This window comes from Capra hircus, chromosome 1 (assembly GCF_001704415.2).
Source record: "Capra hircus breed San Clemente chromosome 1, ASM170441v1, whole genome shotgun sequence".
Taxonomy (NCBI): Eukaryota; Metazoa; Chordata; class Mammalia; order Artiodactyla; family Bovidae; genus Capra; species Capra hircus.
Genome location: NC_030808.1, coordinates 33,914,791 through 33,935,844, shown reverse-complemented (window position 1 = coordinate 33,935,844; position 21,054 = coordinate 33,914,791). Strand labels below are relative to the sequence as shown.

The 21,054-nt window shown below is 38.7% G+C and overlaps 1 protein-coding gene across 4 annotated transcripts in view; it reads left to right on the top strand.

Moving 5' to 3' along the window:
* VGLL3 (vestigial like family member 3) overlaps positions 1,204 to 21,054 on the top strand; it is a 52,493-nt gene continuing 32,642 nt past the window's right edge. The window contains exons 1-2 of one of the 4 annotated variants that reach the window (XM_018054438.1): positions 1,204 to 1,687; positions 13,644 to 13,926. In XM_018054438.1, the coding sequence (XP_017909927.1) occupies positions 1,562 to 1,687; positions 13,644 to 13,926 (409 nt within the window). In that variant the 5' untranslated portion in view covers positions 1,204 to 1,561. Of the gene's footprint in view, positions 1,688 to 1,710; positions 2,013 to 13,640; positions 13,927 to 21,054 lie in introns of those variants that run through there. The other 3 variants (XM_018054393.1, XM_018054543.1, XM_018054497.1) reach the window with 3 other exon arrangements.

Sequence of the window (21,054 nt, the reverse complement as noted above, 5' to 3'; positions counted from 1 at the left end):
AAACGTCACAGACTGTGTGGCTTAAAAAAAGAAATTATTTTGTCACAGTTTTGGAGGCTAAAAATTTAAGATAAAAGTACCCTCAAAGTTAGTTTCTGGTGAGGCTTCTCTTCTTGACTTGCTTCTCACTAGGTGTTACAAGCTTGCCAAAGCAGACAGACCTCTGGTATCTCTTCCTCTTCTTATAAACACAGCAATCCTAGATTAGGACCTTGTGTTCATGACCTTTATTAACCTTAATTACCTCCTGATAGACTGTGTCTCCAAATACAGTCTCATTGGGCGTTAGGCTTCAGCATGTGAATTTAAGGGGGCCACATCTGTCTGGAACATCAGTACAGTTGACATCCAGATTAACTTCTCAAAGGTTAGTTCAAGCACACAAAAAGAGATTGTTCTGTGTTACTTTGCTTCTTTACAAAGTAAGTATAATTCTTTTCTACTTTACTTGATTATATTGAAATACAATTATATTGGAGAAGATTGTAAACCACTTGCAAACAAATCTTTAAACAACAGCTGGATGTAGCTTTAATCGCGTGTCACTGTTTGCTATTTTATGGAAACCAGGCTGAAAAGGCCAGAAGAGCTTGACATCCCACAGGAGGTCATACCATGAAGGTGTAAACTTAAAGCGGAGATTGTAGAGAACCGGGCTGCATTCTTGGCATGTGCGCTCTTGCAAGGAAGTTAGCACTTATGGTTATATTTAATGTAGGAGCTAATCCCACTTCATTTTGCGCCTGCTTTGTTTTACCTCTTAGTACGCTTGGCCTTCATTTAGCCTCGGCCTCTACGTTGGTGTTCCCTGTAAAATCTCGGTGCTGGGAAGCCCTCACCCCCGGCGGCCAGGTGACAGGAGATGGGCTGGGAATCCGCGGAGCTTTTTAAGGGCGTGGAGCTTCTCGCATACCATTCCCTCCCACCATCACCCCACTGCCGGGAGGCGGAGAGGGCTTCCAACTTCGCTCCAATCCGCGGCCGGTCCTCCCCGGGGTCCCCCTGCTGGGCGACCGGCCCGCCACCGGCCGAGTTGGAGGAACTTCGCCGAGCTCCGCGTCAGACCCGGAGAGGAGAGCGCTCTCTCTCCTCCCCGGCCAGCCCCCTCCCCGTGCCCCCGCCTCCTGGTCCTCGCCCAGCCGGGAGCGTCGGTGATAGGACGAGCCCCGGGCGTGCATTGTGTATATGCAAACCAGAGCCCGGCTCCCCAGGTCTGCCCAACCCGGGCCGGCGCTCCGCAGCGGCTGGCGCGGCCGTGGGCGCCAGAACCCCGCACTGTCATGTCCCCGCCGCGCGGCGGGCCGTTGCGTCCCCAAGTCGCTATATAAGCGCAGGCCAGGGGACACCCAGAGGGGCTGAAGATGAGGGTGCCCGCGCATGGGCCCCCGCTAACTGCCAACTCCTCCCGAGCCCGCGCGACGCGCGGAGCCCGCGGCCGCCGAGGATCCGCCTTGGCCGCAGTAGCTGCAGCTGGAGCTGCGACAGAGGCGGCGGCGGCGCCCGTCGCTCCAGCGCGTAGAGCCGCGGCCGCAGCCCCGGGGCCGCCGCTGCCCCGGCTGCCATGAGTTGTGCGGAGGTGATGTATCACCCCCAGCCGTATGGAGCGCCCCAGTATCTGCCCAACCCCGTGGCAGCTGCAACCTGCCCCACAGCCTGTTACCACCCGGCGCCCCAACCTGGCCAGCAGGTGAGTCACCGACCGGGCAGCCTGCCGGGGGCGGGGGCGAGGGGCACGGAGAGTATCGGTCTGGGGCTCCCGCGACGACGTCCCTCTGGGGTGGGTGGCGCGGAGGATGCTCTGAGAGTTGCGGGAGCGCCCTTGAACAGAAAGCCATCGGAAGAGAAGAGCAGAGCAGAGTTTCGGGAAGGACGAACAGCCAGGTGGACGACGGGTGGGGATTCCAAGTGAGACGTTACCTGGCTGGGGGCTTCAGTGAGCTGTGGTGATAGCCACCCTAGCTCTTAGGGCTCAGTTCTTTGAAGCTCGCCAAGGGCGCCTGTTTTAAGAATATGTGAGTAAACTTCCTTTAAACCAAGTATTTTGTTTCCTTCGAAAAGGTGGAGTGTAGGTTTTCTTGATTAAGAGGATGAAATGTGTCACTGACACGGGGGAGGCTATCCGGATAGTGAGCTCACGGATTGTCTCTTCTGGGACTGTTCTGGTGGAACATGGGTCTAGTGTGATATTCGTCAAATTATATTAGAAGGTCTTTGTAAAGTCTGTCTTCTTCCATACTGTGACTTAGGGGGCAAGTATTGATCCCCAAATCCCTCATCTATTTTTAATTTCATCAAAGCACAGAGGTGCTATGGTTCAGTCTATTGGACAGAACCCTGTCCTTTCCCAGCCAAGAAGTAACCCTGAATCACTGAATGCTGTATCTCCACCATGCCAAGAGTGACTGAATGCTGTTAGATAAGAAGGGTTCAGGAACTAGAGAGATGATAGTATTCCTTTAGAAGGGAGAATAGGGTTCTGAGGAATTTAGCACTCGGTATCCCTGGATGTTCCTTTCTGGATGCCACAGAGTGTCAAGGGTTAGTCAGCCTACATAAAGCACATACGTGAGCACGTGGCTAGGGTGTACCAAAATAGGGTCCTCAGACTCTGGGAGTTAGGGTGGGTTGATTTGGTGAGACTTAATGTGATTTATGTACTCTGAGGTGGAGATACCTATCAGGGATCCAGGTGCGTTTCTAACAATAACATCCACAGTGTTTATTGATTTTTTTTTTTTTTTTTTAGTTTCTTAAAAACCCTGTGCTTTATTGTGGTCTTCGGGGTTTGGCTCTTTAATTAATCTGGTCATTTAAAATATTTCCTCTACTTCTGTCTCTTTACTAGATTTATTGTGCTACTCTTTGGAAAGAAATGATAACTTCTGTTTATAATTTAGGGACTGAAATTCAGCTGATTCTGGAAGGGTACATACTCTAGATTCATCTGCTGAACAGTATGAGCTTAACCAGGACAACTAGGGCAAAAGAGGAAGGAGCCTCACTTGGTGGCTTTTTTTTTTTTAAATATTCATCAGCTTCAGCATTTAAAAGCAAGATTACTTTTAGGGAGGGGAATGGGAAAACAGTAATTTGTGGTCAAGGGTAATAGGTTAAAACATTTTGGTTAGGCTCTTTGTTTTGATTCTTTGGCTTTAATATAAAAGATATAAGTAATGGAGAAAACCATTTAAATCCAAGTCAGGCAAGTGATGCAAAGAGACATTGGATATCTGTTTTGTGTGTTTTAAGAACACTCTGTTCCAGATAAACCACCCTCTTCTTCTTTCCTTTCTTCCATCTCAGACACTGTGGAGGCCTTCAGTTATCAATTGGAACATAGATGAGCAATAAACTTAAACTTTATTAAGCATTCATTAAGGTATTTTTTCCCATCAAATATAACTTTAGCAGACTACTTTTGAGTAAGATTTTATTTTCTAGTGTGTGGAAATAGTTGCGTTAAAATATGAATATTTAGTGAGGGTTAGAATTGGAATAGGTTTTTGAGCTAGAAAATAAGGTTTGGTATCAGAAAAATTGTAAATAACTAATCATGAAATATAGTTTTTAATAACAAATGACTCCAATGCCTTATCTAACTTTTGCAGTAGCCCCGGAACTCAGTTCCCAAATTACATTCTTTTGCTAAGACCATGAACAAATCAAAAATTGAGCTTTCTTTTTCACTTGAATTGTCTACCTTGATGAGTATCACATATTAGTAAATAGTAATTTCTGCTACCCTTTGGGCTTCTGTAGATATTGTTTAAGTAGGTGTTGGGCTGAGTTGAGCTTAAGAACTTTGTTGAGAAGTGTGCTTGAAATTTTCACGTTGCTTTTACTACACTGGCTTGTTTGAGATTTTGTTTTGTGGAATAAAGAAACTATTTGACTATAACTGGCTGGCAAAATAAAAGACAGTAGTGTAACCACTGTTCTTTTACTGTCAGGAGTTTATTTTGATGACCTATATTTTCTGTTGGAAAAAAGATTAAATTAGGAAATTTTTATCAGGCTGACAACATTTTTAGACTATGTGGTGTGTGTATGGGTGAAGTGGGACTAATGTTGATTTGTCCTCAACGTAGTCATCTGAGAATACATATTTTGGTTGTTTTTGCATTCCATAAGTTTTTATCATCATTATCCATGAAGATTGTTTTCTCTGTACATGGGAAGTGACCCCTAGTAGCATCTTGCCTGAGAGACAAAAATAAGAGCTACAAGCCCTACTACACTTAAAAAATTGATTTGTTGAGGACAAGAAGCAGAAAAAGCGATAGAGTGACAAAGTTTAATCGCCACTTAGAAAATGTTATGAAAGATAGCATTAAAGTTTTTCTGTCACTTCTGTATATTCAGTTATTGTATCTTTGAATTGATTTTTTTTCTCAAAGCCATATAGCTCTGAAGTCTTTGCAAATTATTATGTTATAATGGTTTATTACACTGGATTTTAAACTTAAGTATGTTTTCCTTTTAATGTATGATTATATAGCAGAAAATTCTTTTTGAAATAGTAGAACTTCATACTCCAGGCACATGTACTCTCAGCTTTTCCCCTAAAAGCACAGTGTTATGTTTGAAATTTTAAGTTTTATTTTTTTATTTGAACATACTATACATTGTTGGTGGGTAATAGGTTAGCACTTTATGTAAATATACCTGTAGAGTCAATTTTATAGTCCTTGACGTTACTTCCTGGAAACTGCATGGCTGTGCATGCATATTACAGTGTGGTTTCTAGAGCCAGGATTTGTTGAGGTCTGCTAAGCTGTCTGGTCCCCGTGCCCACCATTTCTTCCTAGCTCGAAAGTAGCAGCCCCTACTATCCCCTCAGGAGAGCTCTTGACCCAGTCTCTTAGCACATGCTCCAAAGGCATGATGACACTGCAGAACATGGACAGAAAGGAATGTACTTGTATCCTAGTAGCGACAGTAGGAAAAATGAAAAAAAAAATTAAGATATGTGTCAGGAAAAATTGAGGGAAATAATGTGAAATCATAAATTCCCTTCATACTCTGTGGATTCCTCACCTTAAATGCGGGCAATCTGTGGTTGTCTAAAATCTCCCTCCCCCTCCCCCCATACTTTCATAATGTTAACATTAGGGAGATACTTAGAGCTTTCAAAACTGGGTAGTTCATAGACGAGGCAGTGCAAACAGAGGAGAATAACCCTTGTTCACTAATTGTGCATAAGAGTTTTTAACAGTCACACTTTGGGCTTCATATATGAGTATATTTAATCTCCCCTCTTCCAGGGTGACAGCTGGGTGACTATACATGCATGCTTCCACTTAAGAGAATTAAAAGTCCTGGGAGGCAGAACTCCAGTTATAAGTTTGTAAGGGATTTTTCAAGCTCTTTCTCTGGCCTCTGCCACTTTGGTTAGGTCATAAAAATCTCTCCGAGATTCTGTTTGTTAGGGAAAAAAACCCCTGGAAAACACGCACTTCAACCCCTCCTTTTCCAGATGGAGAAATGCATGTTTATAGGGCTGAAATGCCTGACTAAAGATTTCAAAGCTAATGGGCGACAAAATTAGGACCACCGGATCCCCTGCTCCCTAGTATAGCATCTTTCCACCATACCATGTGGTCCCCTAAGTTTTTTTTTTTTGCTATTGTGCAATAGGCTTATTTTTGTCTTTAGTGCTCCAAATCAACTTTTTGATAAAGAAGATTAATATGCAGTAGATTCTTTGGCCTTGGGGCTTGAAATTCTTTCCAAGTCCTTGTAGTGTACGTTTTTAGTTTAGGCATTCCAAAGTATTTTTGCAAGCATTTGTATTATGCTAATGACTTTTGCTAGCCATGTTGCATCCTTTGTTGATGAAGCAGAATATGAGTTAGCAAATGAACATGTATTTATTTGAAAATAATATTCAGGAAGTGGTCTTAACAGTCAGCTTTAAGTGCCTTATATATCATTGCTATTCCAACATAAGTTTAGATTCATTAAGAGGAAAGCATACAATTACATTCTAAATAGTTTCAATACACAGGCCACTTATTTAAGTGGGAGGATCTAATTTTCTTACAACTGTAAGCAAGGACTTAAGTGGATTTGTAAGAGTTCATACAGGACTTCTTTGAGAAAGAACAGCCTCTCTGATTCCATACAACACAAAATAACTTGACTGTAGACACTGAGAAGTTTCAAGTGCCTCAGAGCTTTATGCTTCCAATAACTTTCCAGCCAGAAAATTCAAAGCCAGAAGGAAAATTAAACTTTAAACTAACTAAACTGAACTGTTGTCTCTGGCAATCAACCAAAATGGAGATTACAATACCGATAGTACGGGCAGGCTGGAAATCCATAAAATCACAGGCAGTAAGGCTTCATTCAGCAGAAAACCAAATGCCAGGACAAGGAAGCATTCTGTGGAAATTTAAGTTAAGGATATTTTCTCTCAATGCATGGAAGTCCTTCTTTACCTAGTGCTTGGTAGAGGCTCACATCTCACAGAGTTGGAGAGGACCGGGAGATGATAAAGGAAATGAGGGTGATCAGGAGGTAGAATAATCCCTCATGGTACCTCTTTTCGCAACTACAGAAGAGATGTTGTGCTGACCCAATTCGGCAATATGTACATTTCTATCTTTTATCTTTCTGTGCAAAGGGGATTTTCAGTAAAACTAAAAATATTATGCTTGGCTATTATACAGAGTGAAGTCAGAAAGAGAAAATCAAATATTGTATATTAAAGCATATATACGGAATCTAGAAAGATGGTACTGATGAACCTGTTTGCAGGGCAACACTGGAGATGCAGACATAGAGAACAGACGTGTGGTCACAGAGAGTGGGGAAGGAGAGGGTGGAGTGAATGGAGATAGTACCATGGAAACATGTACACTACCATATGTAAAATAGCCAGTGGGAATCTGCTGTATGACTCAGGGATCTCAGACCCAGGCTCTGTGATGGGGTGGGAGGTGGCAGGGAGGTTCTAGGGGGAGGGGACAAATGTATACCTATGGGGTGATTCACATTGATGTATGGCAGAAACCAACAAAATATTGTAAAGCCATTATCCTTCAATTAAAAATAAATAAATTAAAAAACAAAAACAAAACAAAAAATATTATGCTAGGAATGCTTAAGTCAGATTCTAAAGTGAATTTGAGAAGTTAAGTGACTGCTGTTCTAAAATCTGGACACTTGAATCTCATTCTCATAGGCCCTATTTCCAGCTGGCTTTAGAAAGAAATCTCAAAACTGATAAATCTAGTAATATATAACAATTTATGGTATTATCTCTAGGAAAGACATTTTCATTCAAGAAACAAAGCTCTCTAATACTTAAGTTTCCCGACTCTGGCAGAGACCAGTGAAGGAAATAATTTTGGTCAAAACTTTGCACTGAATCTTTGAAAAAGCACCTCTTTTAGCAGCTGGTTTTCTACTTTAGCTATTCATTTAGGAAGACCCTAAGAATACCTTGAACCATTAGGTACAAACATTTGCTGCTAGAAGTAAGTCGTAAATGCCATATTTATAGATATTTCATCAGATATCAGATTTATGCCAGTAATTTACAAGTATGATCTAAACTAGGGTAACAACTATTTTTCACTTGTCTCCTACTTTAGTAAAGAAGAAAACAAAAAAAAAAAAAAAAAAAAAAGGAAAGAAAGGAAAGGAAGAAAGGCCTGAAGTGAACAGGTGTCCTTTTCTCCTAAAACTGTATTATTTTAGTGTGCCAAAACACTTGTCCTTAGTGGACAGGGTGAGAGGATTCGAAGGATGCCTCCTTTCTCGTTCCTGTGAAGATAGCTAAAGGAATTACCCAAACTAATACCTAGGGATTGAGCTAGATGACCTACGTCTGCAAAATAATTAGTCTTCACTGATCTGTAGGTTTTTTTTGGCCAGTGTCCTGAAAAATCAGAAGAGGCAGCCAATGTAAGAAACAAAATTAAGTGTGAATTTGTCTAGAGCTCCAGCATGTTGCTTATTAGGATACAGAATTGTATAAGACCTCTGAGATAATCAAGTCAAAATTCCTCATTTTCAGAAGAGGAAGTTCAGGGCCAGAGGTTTCAGTTCTTTATCCAGATATATGGACTAGTTTTGGTCAAATCTCCTAAACCATTCCAGTTCTTCTTTCTATTGTGTTCCCTTCCCATCTGGGCATCCTTAGAAGCAAGAAAAGCAATTAGTAATTTACCCAGTGTTACTTATTTTCTCATATAAAATCTTTTGAATATTAGCTATTTGGAGAAATTAGACAATTAGCCAGGTAAATAAACCCTCAGGTTCTCTTTATCATTTTCCTTACAACCCTCTCTCAAATGCTGTGACTATCATTTTTGTGGCTCCAAGTCTTTGCACAATGACTGACTCAAAGTAGGAGTTAACTGACAATTCCATGAATAATAGATAAATTTTTAAAAGTGAAATCATACCCTAAATCTAGTAATAGGATTATACAAACATACCAGAAATTTATACGTCAGAAATGTTGTTTCATTCAAAGAAGTCTGTTTGAGAGAGAACACATACCCTCATGATGTGATCATTGCTTAAAACATTTTGGGAATGCAAATTTTGAAATTCTCTCTCAGTCTGTGGCACATTTTTTGGAACATCTTCAAAACTGGAAAATGTTCATCCTTTAAGGGGTGGGTTTGATTTTTTGATGATGACCAGAATCAGTGAGCAGCAAGTGTGCTCATAAAGAGTTAGTGTTATTTTTGGTTTGCTTCTTCTACTGTTAAGAAAAATAAAAACAAACACACAAAGCTAACAAACAAATCTTGAGGTATGAATGTATCTTGTAAATTGACTCTGCTCATATTTCCAAAATAGTATTTTCAGAAAAACTTTATTTTGTTTCTGACTTGCTAAGGGGACAACACATTTCTAGATATAGAAGGGCAGGTTCCTCTAGGTATACATATATTTTGAAAAACAATGTTTTATATAATAACCATATTTTGATATGTTTGCATTCCTAATTTTAAATGTTATAAATAACTTTCGACTTTTCTTAGCATATGATACCGTGCTACCTGTGGGCTTCTGTTTGCTTATTCAATTAAATATTATATAGAGGCTCATTTTCTTTAATCTGTTTTCTTAGCAGATGCTTTCTAGTCAGATAGAAATAAGTTCTAATCCCATGCCTGCCATTTACTAGTTAGATGCTGGCCAAATAAATCAGCTTTTGTGTGTATAAATTGAGAATAATTGTTTAGACTGAATATTTCTGCACCGGTGAGAGTTAGTGAAACAAAATACATCAAAGTTCTGTGAACTGTCTTCCTTATCCTGATCCTCACCCTGACCTCCCTCCACCTATTCCCCCTCCTCCAAATAGACTAAGGGCCAAAACTTCAAGTCTCTCTGAGATAGATTTTAAAATCTGTTACTCAAGTAAATTCAGAAAAATATGATCAAAGATCAATGCACTGCTTTATGGGATTTATAGTTTTGAAACATTGACTAGAGGCTAGTGGTCCTTTCTTATAGGCCCTAACCATATCTGTCAGGATGAAAGAACCATTGCCTTAGAAAAGATAGTCAGTAGAATTTTTTTAAAGCTATTTCCAAATATTCAGTGATTCATTAAAATATTTTTTGTTTCCTTAGGAAAAAGTTTCCACATATGCACAGTAATCATTTGGCATTTTGTAGGCTTAAGCCTCGGGGAGTTAGTGGTATTTGGCTCGTGACATGGAAGTCTTTCTCTTGTCAGACAAATCCTTTCCCCGGCACGTTGCTGTGCGAGTTTGTTTCTGCTGTGCCTGATGGCAGTCTGTGAGGTGGTTTAGCATGGTTTGCGCTGCCTAGCCAGACTTCCTTCACCCTGCTGCTTTCAAGCCTCTCAGAGTGGATTTTAACTTTGTGGCTGTTAGCTCAGTCATTGTTTCATCGAACTGAGGGTTATTTTACCTGAAGAAAACTTGCTATTATTCTGCAGTGAGGGGTACATTCAATAAGCCAACTTGCAGTCTTTGACATTCCTTCTGATGACTTATTTTTGTTGACAATTCTTAAGTGTCTAGTAAGAAAAGCATGAATATTTCTGACAGACTGGGCTATTTTTAGGGAGTGATAGTGCATTTTAAGAAAAATATGAACCACATTGCCTTTCAGCCTTGATTCAGGAAATCTATCTAGGTTCTGATGATTTGAGATTTATTTTTAACATTTTGAATTTTGTATATTCTTTTCAAGAACAAAGATCATGCTAGGGAAGTTTCATTCCAAGGAGCACACACCAAGTAAATATAAAATATGGCAACAGCGTACAGAAGTAACATACTTAGTTTTTTTTTGGAGGGGGGAAGGCAAAGGACTAATTTACAGTCACAGAAGAACAGATAACAGAAAGTAGTCAGGGCTTAAGAATCAATGGGGAGGAAGATTAGAAAAGTGTGAATGTCAGCATGTGAATCAATTGCTGTTTTAATTTTGTGTTCCCATTTTCCTCATACTCACACTTAATGTTCAAGAAATGTGTGTAAGTTCAGTGTGGGCCTTTTAGGAAGCTATCTGGCTAATCAGATACTTTAGAATTCTTGTTTAAACCAGTGATGTTGATGGTGAGGTCATAAATGTGCTTGTGTTGTAAATGTAAATATTTAATTGGTCCACTAAAAAATTTGTGAAAATTGATGCAACTTTATCTCAAAAAAAAGTGAAAGAAGTGACAGTAAATATGCTTTATGTCTTGTCCATTGGTCGATATACCATAGGCTCCTTTTCTATTTTATTTGTTGGATAGTCTCCAGCAAATTCATTTAATTAGTAGAAGATCTGCCCCAAAAAGCTAGGAAAGAGAAAAAAAAATTATTTTATAATCCTCCCCCAAGTGTATTTAAATAAAGGCACATAATATAGATATTCACATAGTATCGTGTGTATTTGAAAGGAATATTTCAATATATATTTATATAAAACCATATGTATATATATAGATGTATATTATATATAGGAAATATAAAGATTATAGAGAATCAATGCATCCATTGACAGAGAATTGACAGATAAAAGGTAATTTGATACAATGGAAGATTTTGCATATCTTTTCCCATTTCGCAGTGAAAACTGTGCAAATTTTAGATTAGTTTATTTGTATCCAATCACTTAACAATTGAGCCAAAAAGAATAACATGAAATTCTATAGCAGTTGGAAAATTGTGTAATCTTTAATAGACTGAAAATGTATAGTTTAAATTCAACTGCCAGCAATGTAAAAATTAAGATATTTTATTATCATCATTATTGATCATAATACTATGCTATATTTGCATACAGATGGAAGCGAAGTTTGTATTTGATTTGCAGTTCTCAAGTCTTTCACATATAACTTATTTTATTTAAGTATCAATTGCTAATTGGGATAAAATAAACAATTGCCTTTCTTTGAATAATTATCACAGCCAGGGCTCTTTCATTTAAAGAATAAATGTTAAACAAATGAAACAAGTAGATGCAAAGCCTGACTCTCACAAACTGATTCTGTGCTGCATGTTACTGGAGAAGAAGAAATCGATTTAATAGATAATACTGAACACTTGTGGCAGTGAAGCCACTCTATAGTAGTTTTAATTTTTTTCCCCATATAAAAACAGTGCTTCTTTCTAACATGCCTGAGAATTTGGCAGAGTGTGTGCATTTGCTTAAAACCTTATAACCGGTAAATGCACATGTGAATAGAGAAACAGTGCCATCAAGAAATTATACTATTCGTTTAACTTCATAATGGAATTTATAGTCAGGAGTAACTTTAGAGGTCAGTTAGTTCAATACTCTCATTGTATATATAACCTATGTTACTCTGGTGTTTTTATTATTGAAGTTAAACATAAACATGTTCAAATCTGTGCAAAACACATTGTAAGAATTTTGTAACCACTCAGTCATTACCAATTACTTATTCATCAGCAAGGCATGTTCACTCACAGGGAATGAATTTTCTATTCATCATGAATCGATAACCTTACTGAAAGAAATTTTAAATAAAAAGGAATATATATGTATGTATGTATGCATATGTAGGTACACACACACACACACACACACACACACACACACGTATATATAATAGCCCTAAATAATAACCAACTGCTTGTAATGTGCCTGAACATTTCAGAGCCTACCTCACATGAGAACAACTTATTCATTGCTGGGGAAAAGGGTTAAGTTTTTTGAATGATGCGTTTATAGTTTGTGGCTATGGATTTGAAGCTAGTAGTTACCATTAGAAACATTAAGAATCTGGCTTAAGTGTTTTGATAACATTTAACAATCTATGCTTACTGATTTTCTGGAATGATTCACTTCTTATCTACTCACATTCACTTTCCAGTATGAATTTTTCTCTGAAATAAGAACAATGGTATAACAAATGGTCAGGTTTTGTAGGTATACAGATGATAGGATGCTGCTTTTGTTGCTAAAATAATGAATTTTAACATTTTTAACATTATCTTTTTATATATAATTTATAGTAAAATTGTTGATTATAAAAGTGATATGTGCTCGATGGAAAATATTTGGAAATACTGGAAAGCAGGAATAAGAAAATAATGACTACAAGCCTATCAGCCAGAAAAAGAATACAAAGCATAACATTTTGGTGATTTTTTTCCACACTACATATCCTTCTCTGCCCTCCTCTGACACACATGCACACACATGTGTACATCTATCTGTATATTTTTCATATTCATTCTGGGCCCACCACTTGTACAGCCTGTGACCTTTTGCAAGTTACGTCACTTCTCTGTGCCTCAGTTTCTTCATCTTTAAAATATGAAGAGTAATAATAATGTTTGTTATAGGATTGTAAAGATTGAATGGGGTAATAAATATGTGTCAGTCATAATATAAACTACTTATATAGCTATGATTATGTATTTTGAAAATATTTTTAAATTATCAAGTGTTTTTCACTTTGATTTGAAATCCATAGTAGCCATTGCTAGTGCTTGTATTATTTTCAGTAAGTCATCATAATGCCTTTTTTCCCTCCTTTTATGATAATGGTGGTAAGTGGAACATCTAAAAAATATGTTCCATGCAAAATGGATCTTCACACAGGCTTATTTTGTCATTTTAGTTTGATTTTTGAGAAATGAGTTCAGCACATCTGCCAAATCCTTTTATAAGATGCTACATTCCTGTTTTTATTTTAGTGTATTTCATTTATGAAAAGCTCTTTTCTTCTCTACCCCTCCCCCAGGCAGTGAGGCCTCCTTCTCTATTCCTCCCCATGCTGAACTATAATGTTGCTGTACATTAAATCTTTAAAATAGAAAATGAGAACAAAAGTGGAAGGGATCTGTCACTTTCTTTTTTAAAAACTCCTTTTGGCTTACCTAGGTTAAGAAAAGAAAAACACAACTGCCTTTCACAGTCTGAGAATATGCCATGGGATAAAGGACATTTTTTCCCCCACCAAATCTGAAATAACAGTCTTTTTTCAGGGTGGGAAGCAGAAAGCCGCTTTGGGGAAGGGGGTCGGGGAGAAGGAGTAAAGCAAATGAAGAAGAATCAGTTTGCGAACATATGTTAATATTTAGAGTCTTTTTTTTTTTTTTAAGTGAACAGTTAACTAGTTAATGCTTTTTTTTTTTTTAACAAACTGTCTTTGATACTGTGTTTTGTTTATTCCATCCCAGAAGAAGTTAGCGGTATACAGCAAGATGCAGGACTCTCTGGAAGTCACCCTTCCCAGCAAACAAGAGGAGGAGGAGGAGGAGGAGGAGGATGAGGAGGAGGAGGAGAAAGACCAGCCTGCCGAGATGGAGTACCTTAACTCTCGCTGTGTCCTTTTCACTTATTTCCAGGGAGACATTGGGTCAGTAGTGGATGAACACTTCTCAAGAGCTTTGGGCCAAGCCAGCACCCTTCATCAAGAATCTGCCATTTCAAAAAGCAAGATGGGGCTAACCCCCTTATGGCGAGGTAAGAATTCCAGAGCAGATGCTCTCCAGGCCACTGGCTGTGTTTCGCAACCGTCTGTACCAGGTTCCAGCTGGAGACCTGCCCCTGGAGGACGGATATCCACTCGCTTTTTAATTTTTAAGGACAGCAAGGAATTTCTTTCAGACAAACAGCTGGATCAGTTTTGTCACATGTGGAATGCAGGGTTGGAAAGGATGCAGTCACACCCCTTAAATTCCTCATGGAAAGTAGTGATGCAACCGGCCTGAGTTTATAGTGGCAGGACTGAGCTGCGAAGCACCATTCCTTAAGCCCCGATGGCCCAATTTGGATCTCTAAATAATGGGCGTGCCTGGATCAGCATTTAAAAATTAGCTCTTGCTCATTCCACTAGGTGCTATGTGGTAACATAGCAGAGATCTGAGTCTGTCCCAGGAATACAGACTTTGAAAGCCTTCTGTGTTTGTTTGCTTGATGGCTTACTCTGTCCCACTCTGTTGTGATGTTAACACTTTGTAGTGTACAAAACAGGTATCAGTGACTGTATCTGCCTGATTTCTGCTTTTTTTTTTTTTTTTTAACCTCAGTAAAGCAAAGCAATAGATCGGGCTTCTTCTCCTTTATTTTCCTCTCCATAGAGGTCACAGAAGTGTGTTCAAATCTTATTTCTGACTCACAGAAAATGATCAGGTGACAACTTAATTGAAATAAATACAACATCAAAGAAAAAACAATCTGTCATTCCAATGATCGGTTTAGAGAAATGCATTATGAACTTTTCTTCTGAACTCACCTGGTTCCAAGAAGAATCTAGTGAAATTGTTCTCAAAGTGTGGTTTCCAGGACTGGGAACATGAGCATTGCAAGGGAACTTGTTAGATATGCAAATTCTTGGGCTAAGCCCCAGACCCACTGAATCGGAAACTCAGAGGTAGAGTAACCTATGTTTTAACCAGCCCTCCCAGGGATTCATGTGCAGGCTCAGGTTTGATAGTTATAGGTCTAGTGCTGTGAAAATCACAGATTGCCGCCTCCTCACTCAAACCTTTGAATCAGACAGAGGGTCCAGAAGGAGGCTCTGGGAGTTACTGTAACCAGTGTCCCAGGCGATCCTGTGATGAGGAAAGGCTGGACACCTGTGTTAGGGGCGGGTGAGAGGTGATGAGTGGCTGCTGCCTTCTCAGCATCAGTAGAAAGGTTTGTACTTGCCTGCCTGTCTGCCTGCTTTTCCTTCCCTTTCCTCCTTTTCCCCTCATTCTATCCTGTCACCATCCCTCCCTTCTTTTCTCCCTCCTTCTAGTAAATACGAAAATGTTAATATACACAGAGACTGTAAAGAGGAAGGTGGAATCCATACTCAAGTGACCTAGACCTCGACATAGGTGAATTGGGAAGCATACTGCTTACCTGATTAGAAATTATGGACTTAACCAAAGAAACGTAGTCCTTCCAACTCTAAGATGCTAATAGAACCAATGATGTCCTGTTAGATAGCATATTGTGAATACTTTTAAAACCGTGGAGGGTGAAATTAGGAAAAGTTCAGCGACCTAGCTGACTTTAATAAAGTGTTTGATATATCAATAATAAATTCTATCATGACAGCCAGTCCTGGGATAGTGATTGAAACTGTCAGTCACTCAGTTGTGTCCGACCCTATGCAACCCCGTGGGCTGTAGTCTGCCAGTTTCCTCTGTCCATGGAATTCTCCAGGCAGGAATCCTGGAGTGGGATGCCATTCCCTTCTCCAGGGGAAAATGCAGTGCTTAATTCTTTTAGCATACTGGCATATGCAGCCCAGTGACCACTGAACTTGGAATATAGGAATGCAAGTTCCAAATTACAAATAGATGTAAGAGTGATCGTCTAAAGTATCGTAACCAGAATAGTTTTAAGTGAAGTGTTGTGTAAATGTAACAACTCTACAATTCATTGTTTCCCCATAATCTGCATGACTTAATGGAGAGGACCTTTAGAAAGATGTCAAATTTTAGCATTGAAAGGGTGGATAATGGGAGTGTTTTAGTATCATTAGAAGTTTCTTCACATTATCTTGAATTTGGCCTACAAATCTGCCTCCTGTTTCATTCATTGACATTGACTTATGCAGCAGATATTTATTAAGGTCCTGCTATGTTCTAGGCAGTGGGAATATATCAGTGGACAGGACAGTCTAAGCTTGTACACTCATGAAGCTTTCTAGTAAAAGAGACAGATAGTAAATGTATCAATATATTGAGAAGCAAGGTATTGTTTTACCATGTTTTATTTAGGGTGACAATAGATGGTCTAAGATTTTTATTTCAGTACATACCCAAAGGATATAACAGTGCTTCTCATCACACAAATATCTAGAGGAAGGTTACTGCTGCCGTGTTGCTTCAGTCGTGTCTGACTCTGTGCGACCCCATAGACGGCAGCCCACCAGGCTCCCCCATCCCCGGGATTCTCCAGGCAAGAACACTGGAGTGGGTTGCCATGTCCTTCTCCAATGCATAAAAGTGAAAAGTAAAAGTGAAGTCACTCAGTCGTGTCCAACTCTTAGCGACCCCATGGACTACAGCCTACCAGGCTCCTCCGTCCATGGGATTTTCCAGGCAAGAGTACTGGAGTGGGGTGCCATCGCCTTCTGGACAGATGGAACAGCCAGTGCAAAGGACCTGAGGAAGGACTGAACTTGAATGTTCAATGGGAAACCAAAATGCTGGTGTAAGTGGAGTGAAAGGAAAAGGTATAGGTAGAGACCAGAATTTTTAGAGCTTTGTAAATTAGTTTATCAGAGTATCAGAGGATGCTCTTCAATCTTCATTTATCCCTCTTCAGCTAAGACTATATGTGTCCTCTTTAGTTATCTCACATCATTTCTCCAATATGCAAGATAATGCATTTCTATATGAAAAATATGAAATATAAATTGAATGATCAAGTGATTAAGTTAAATGAACCAAATTCATACTATGTACCCAGGATAAGAAAACAAAAAAGTCCTTAATAGAGAATTTATAGTAATAAGTTGTATAAATATTTGGGTACAGTGTTATTTATAAAATAAGGGACTTGAATTAAGGGATTGTTGAAGTCTTTTCTCCATGAAATTGTGATTTCAAATGTATTGTTTACTATCCAATTATAAATAAAACTTTGCCATAGTTGTGAATTGGTGTTTTTAGTTAAGTGTACATAAGTTGAATAAGATTCATAGGAAATCCACAACATAAAATTAAGGATTTGGTAACAATGTTATAGAAAAATGTAATAGGGATTCCCATGTCTGGTGAAGAGAGTTGCTTCAAATATTAACTGCCAAAGCAGCACCAATTTGCATAACGCTGTCTTTGGTTGGATTATGTTTGTTTTGGGGTTCAAAAGTGGACCTTATTATTGCCTGGTGGCAATGTTATCCTCGATGCTCAAAGTATCTCTGAGAGTAGCTTCAACTATAATATGTGTTTATTATTACTCATCTCCTATTGTTGTTGTAAAGATTTTTTGATGATATATATGAATAATTTAGCATAGCGCTTGATGCAAGGCATTAACTGAAGGTCAAATGACTTTTCTCTCTTAAGTAAGTTTTCACTCATTTGGCACACAGAATACCAACCTTGTATCTTTATTCAGAAACATTGTTTTCTGGAAGTTTGTATTCCTGACAAAAAGCACAGTGTCTTGAGCATACTAGATACTGAAGGCTATTGACAATTTTGATGGCCATGGCAGTAATACTTTATGAGGAACTGTTGACCAGCTGTATTAAATTAAAGGGTTTAATTTATGGCATGAGGTTTTTTTTACAGTGCTGCACAAGTGCTGCAGTGCTTCAAAGGAATTTAAAATTGAATTATGTTTGACTGCTGAATATATTTCCACAGTAAATCTTCAGGCAAATGATAGAGTGTCAGCTAATGATGGAATTGTGGTCATACTTTGAGCTTGTATCTTGATGGACTTAGGAAAGTCCTCTTTAGATGTTTTGTGACTTTTCCTGTCAAAAAACTGACAGGAAATATTCGTCCTTTATTAGGCACAACATCACATGAACTACCTCTTCTCCCAGTATATCTTCTAATGGATTATATAGGGCTTCTCAGCTAAGAAAACCTAATGAATCTGATTGTCTCATCCCATCCAAATAGAAACATCAGCTTCGAATGTATCTATTCACTGATTTCAGTGCTTAAGTTTTATTACAGAAAGTGTGTATGTGTGTGTTTGTGTGTGTAGGAAAAGGGAGTAGTTAAGTCAAGACATAGCCAAATAGATCACTAACTTAAAACCTATGCTGAATGGTAAACTTGATATTTTTTTTTTCTTTTTATGGTTGCAAAGTAAATATATTCTGCATAATTGATCTACACAGTGTCTTCTTGGAGCAACATTCTCATAAGAGCTCTCAAAATTAGCATTAAACTTAGACAGCAAAAAGGAAGAAGGGGAAGGAGGGCCTGTCTCTTGGGTCAGCTAACCCAGGGAAGAAGAGAGTTGAGCGGCCTCTCCAGGAGGCCATTGGAAGTGATCACTGTGGGGAAGTTTAAAATAAACACTTTGGAGAAGATTTGAGGCCTGGTTTATCTCAGTTACCTGCCTTTAAGGATTATGGGCATCTGATAGCGCCCTCTGAAATTCTCATTTTAGAGTCACAAGGACTATTTTGAGCAACTCTAGAACAAAATAAGTGGAGCGCAATCTTTGTACATAATGGTAACGATAAATTACTGAGTGACAGGTAACACTGGAACACATATCAGTTCACCTCTGACCCCAAAATTTATTTTTATAGAAAGTAGAATAAGAGGAAGAAAATTGTAGACTGAGAATGGAGGAACATTGCTTTTCACTAAGGTTAATTAAAAAGATAAATATTAACTTTTAGCATGGATGTTTTCAGTCAGTATTAATTCTATGTTTTCTGGAAATTTTTAAGATCTTAAGTTCAGTTCAGTCGCTCAGTCATGTCCAGTTCTTTGCCACCCCATGAACTGCAGCACGCCAGGCCTCCCTGTCCATCACCAACTACCCACGTTTACTCAAACTCATGTCCATCGGGTCGGTGATGCCATCCAGCCATCTCATCCTCGGTCGTCCCCTTCTCCTCCTGCCCCCAATCCCTCCCAGCATCAGAGTCTTTTCCATTCAGTCAACTCTTCGCATGAGGTGGCCAAAGTACTGGAGTTTCAGGTTCAGCATCAGTCCTTCCAAAGAACACTCAGGACTGATCTTCTTTAGAATGGACTGCTTGGATCTCCTTGCAGTCCAAGGGATTCTCAAGAGTCTTCTCCAACACCACAGTTCAAAGCATCAGTTCTTTGGCACTCAGCTTTCTTCACAGTCCAACTCTCACATCCATACATAACTACTGGAAAAAACCATAGCCTTGACTAGATGGACCTTTGTTGGCAAAGTAATGTCTCTGCTTTCTAATATGCTATCTAGGTTGTTCATAACTTTTCTTCCAAGGAGTAAGCCTCTTTTAATTTCATGGCTGCAATCACCATCTGCAGTGATTTTGGAGCCCCCCAAAATAAAGTCTGACACTGTTTCCACTGTTTCCACTTTTTCCCCATCTATTTCCTATGAAGTGATGGGACTGGATGCCATGATCTTTGTTTTCTGAATGTTGAGCTTTAAGCCAACTTTTTCACTCTCCTCTTTCACTTTCATCAAGAGGCTTTTTAGCTCCTCTTCACTTTCTGCCATAAGGGTGGTGTCATCTGCATATCTGAGGTTATTGATATTTCTCCCAGCAATCTTGATTCCAGCTTGTGCTTCCTCCAGCCCAGCATTTCTCATGATGTACTCTGCATAGAAGTTAAATAAGCAGGGTGACAATATACAGGCTTGACATACTCCTTTTCCTATTTGGAATCAGTCTGTTGTTCCATGTCCAGTTCTAACTGTTGCTTCCTGAACTTTTAAGTTCTTAGAAACCCATTTTTCATTTTACTATAGTCTTCATTTTTGGTGGCTCAGACAATAAAGAATCTGTCTATAATGCAAGAGCCCTGGGTTCGATCCCTCGGTTGTGTAGATCCCCTGGAGAAGGGAATGGCTACTCACTCCAGTAATCTTGCATGGAGAATTCTATGGAGAGAGGATTCTGGCAGTCCCCAGTCCATGGGGTCACAAAGAGTCGGACATGACTGAGGGGCTAATACATTTACTTTCTTTTTTTTCAAAATTAATAAAATATTTTTAAAATTATATGTTTAATTTTCTCTTGCATAAAATGTTTCTTTAGATTTTTTTTCAGAAAAACTGAATGTTAATGTAAAACATATCCCAGCTACTGTGAAATTGAAAAGAACCTCTTGATGTACCATGTTAAGCTCTTTTATGTCTCTAAGACATATTTCTGTTAAAAATCACAGCAGTGAGATTACTGGGTATGCACTGGATTGGTTGTATTAGACAATTTATTTTTTTCCTTTTTGTTGTTAGAAATAGGGTATGTATGTTTGTGTGTAATATTTTGTAATCCCAAATGCAAACGGAACCAAAGTATATCTAGACATTTTGTACGTGTTAGACTCAGTGTGAACGTTATCCAAATGTTGTGTCATTGAGCCCAAAGTCACCATAGAGTGTTAATATCACATAGTTCTGAATTGCTGAAAAGTAATATTGCATGGAAATACTGTGTGCAGTTTTTCATAAGCTTTTTCATCCAAAAAATGTGGCTGTGATTAAATACTTGTAAGCAAAGAGTCATGTAATGAAAAAAATTTACATACATATGAAATAAGCATACTGATTCCCAGGCATGAAACAAAGAATATCATCTGTTTCTTTGTATCAAGAATTTCTTTTTTAACAATCAAGATACCAGATAGTGATTTTGAAATGTAGACTTGCGCATAAACATATTTTCTATTCAATATCTTTTCATTTATTTGTAGAAAGCAACATTATTTTTTCAAAACACTGCATTGATCTCTGCAAACTTTATGTTAATCTCAGGAGACACACTGACTGGGAAAATACTAAGTTGCTTCTAATTTGATTTTTCCCTGGCACATTTTAAAGCTTTGTTCAGCCTTTATGGGGTGTGTTTTTTAGAACAGACTTCTACTTTCCATGATAACATGTTCACTAATCACAATACAATATGTAATAAATAGGATAATATTTTTGTAAGGAATTTTTTCATTA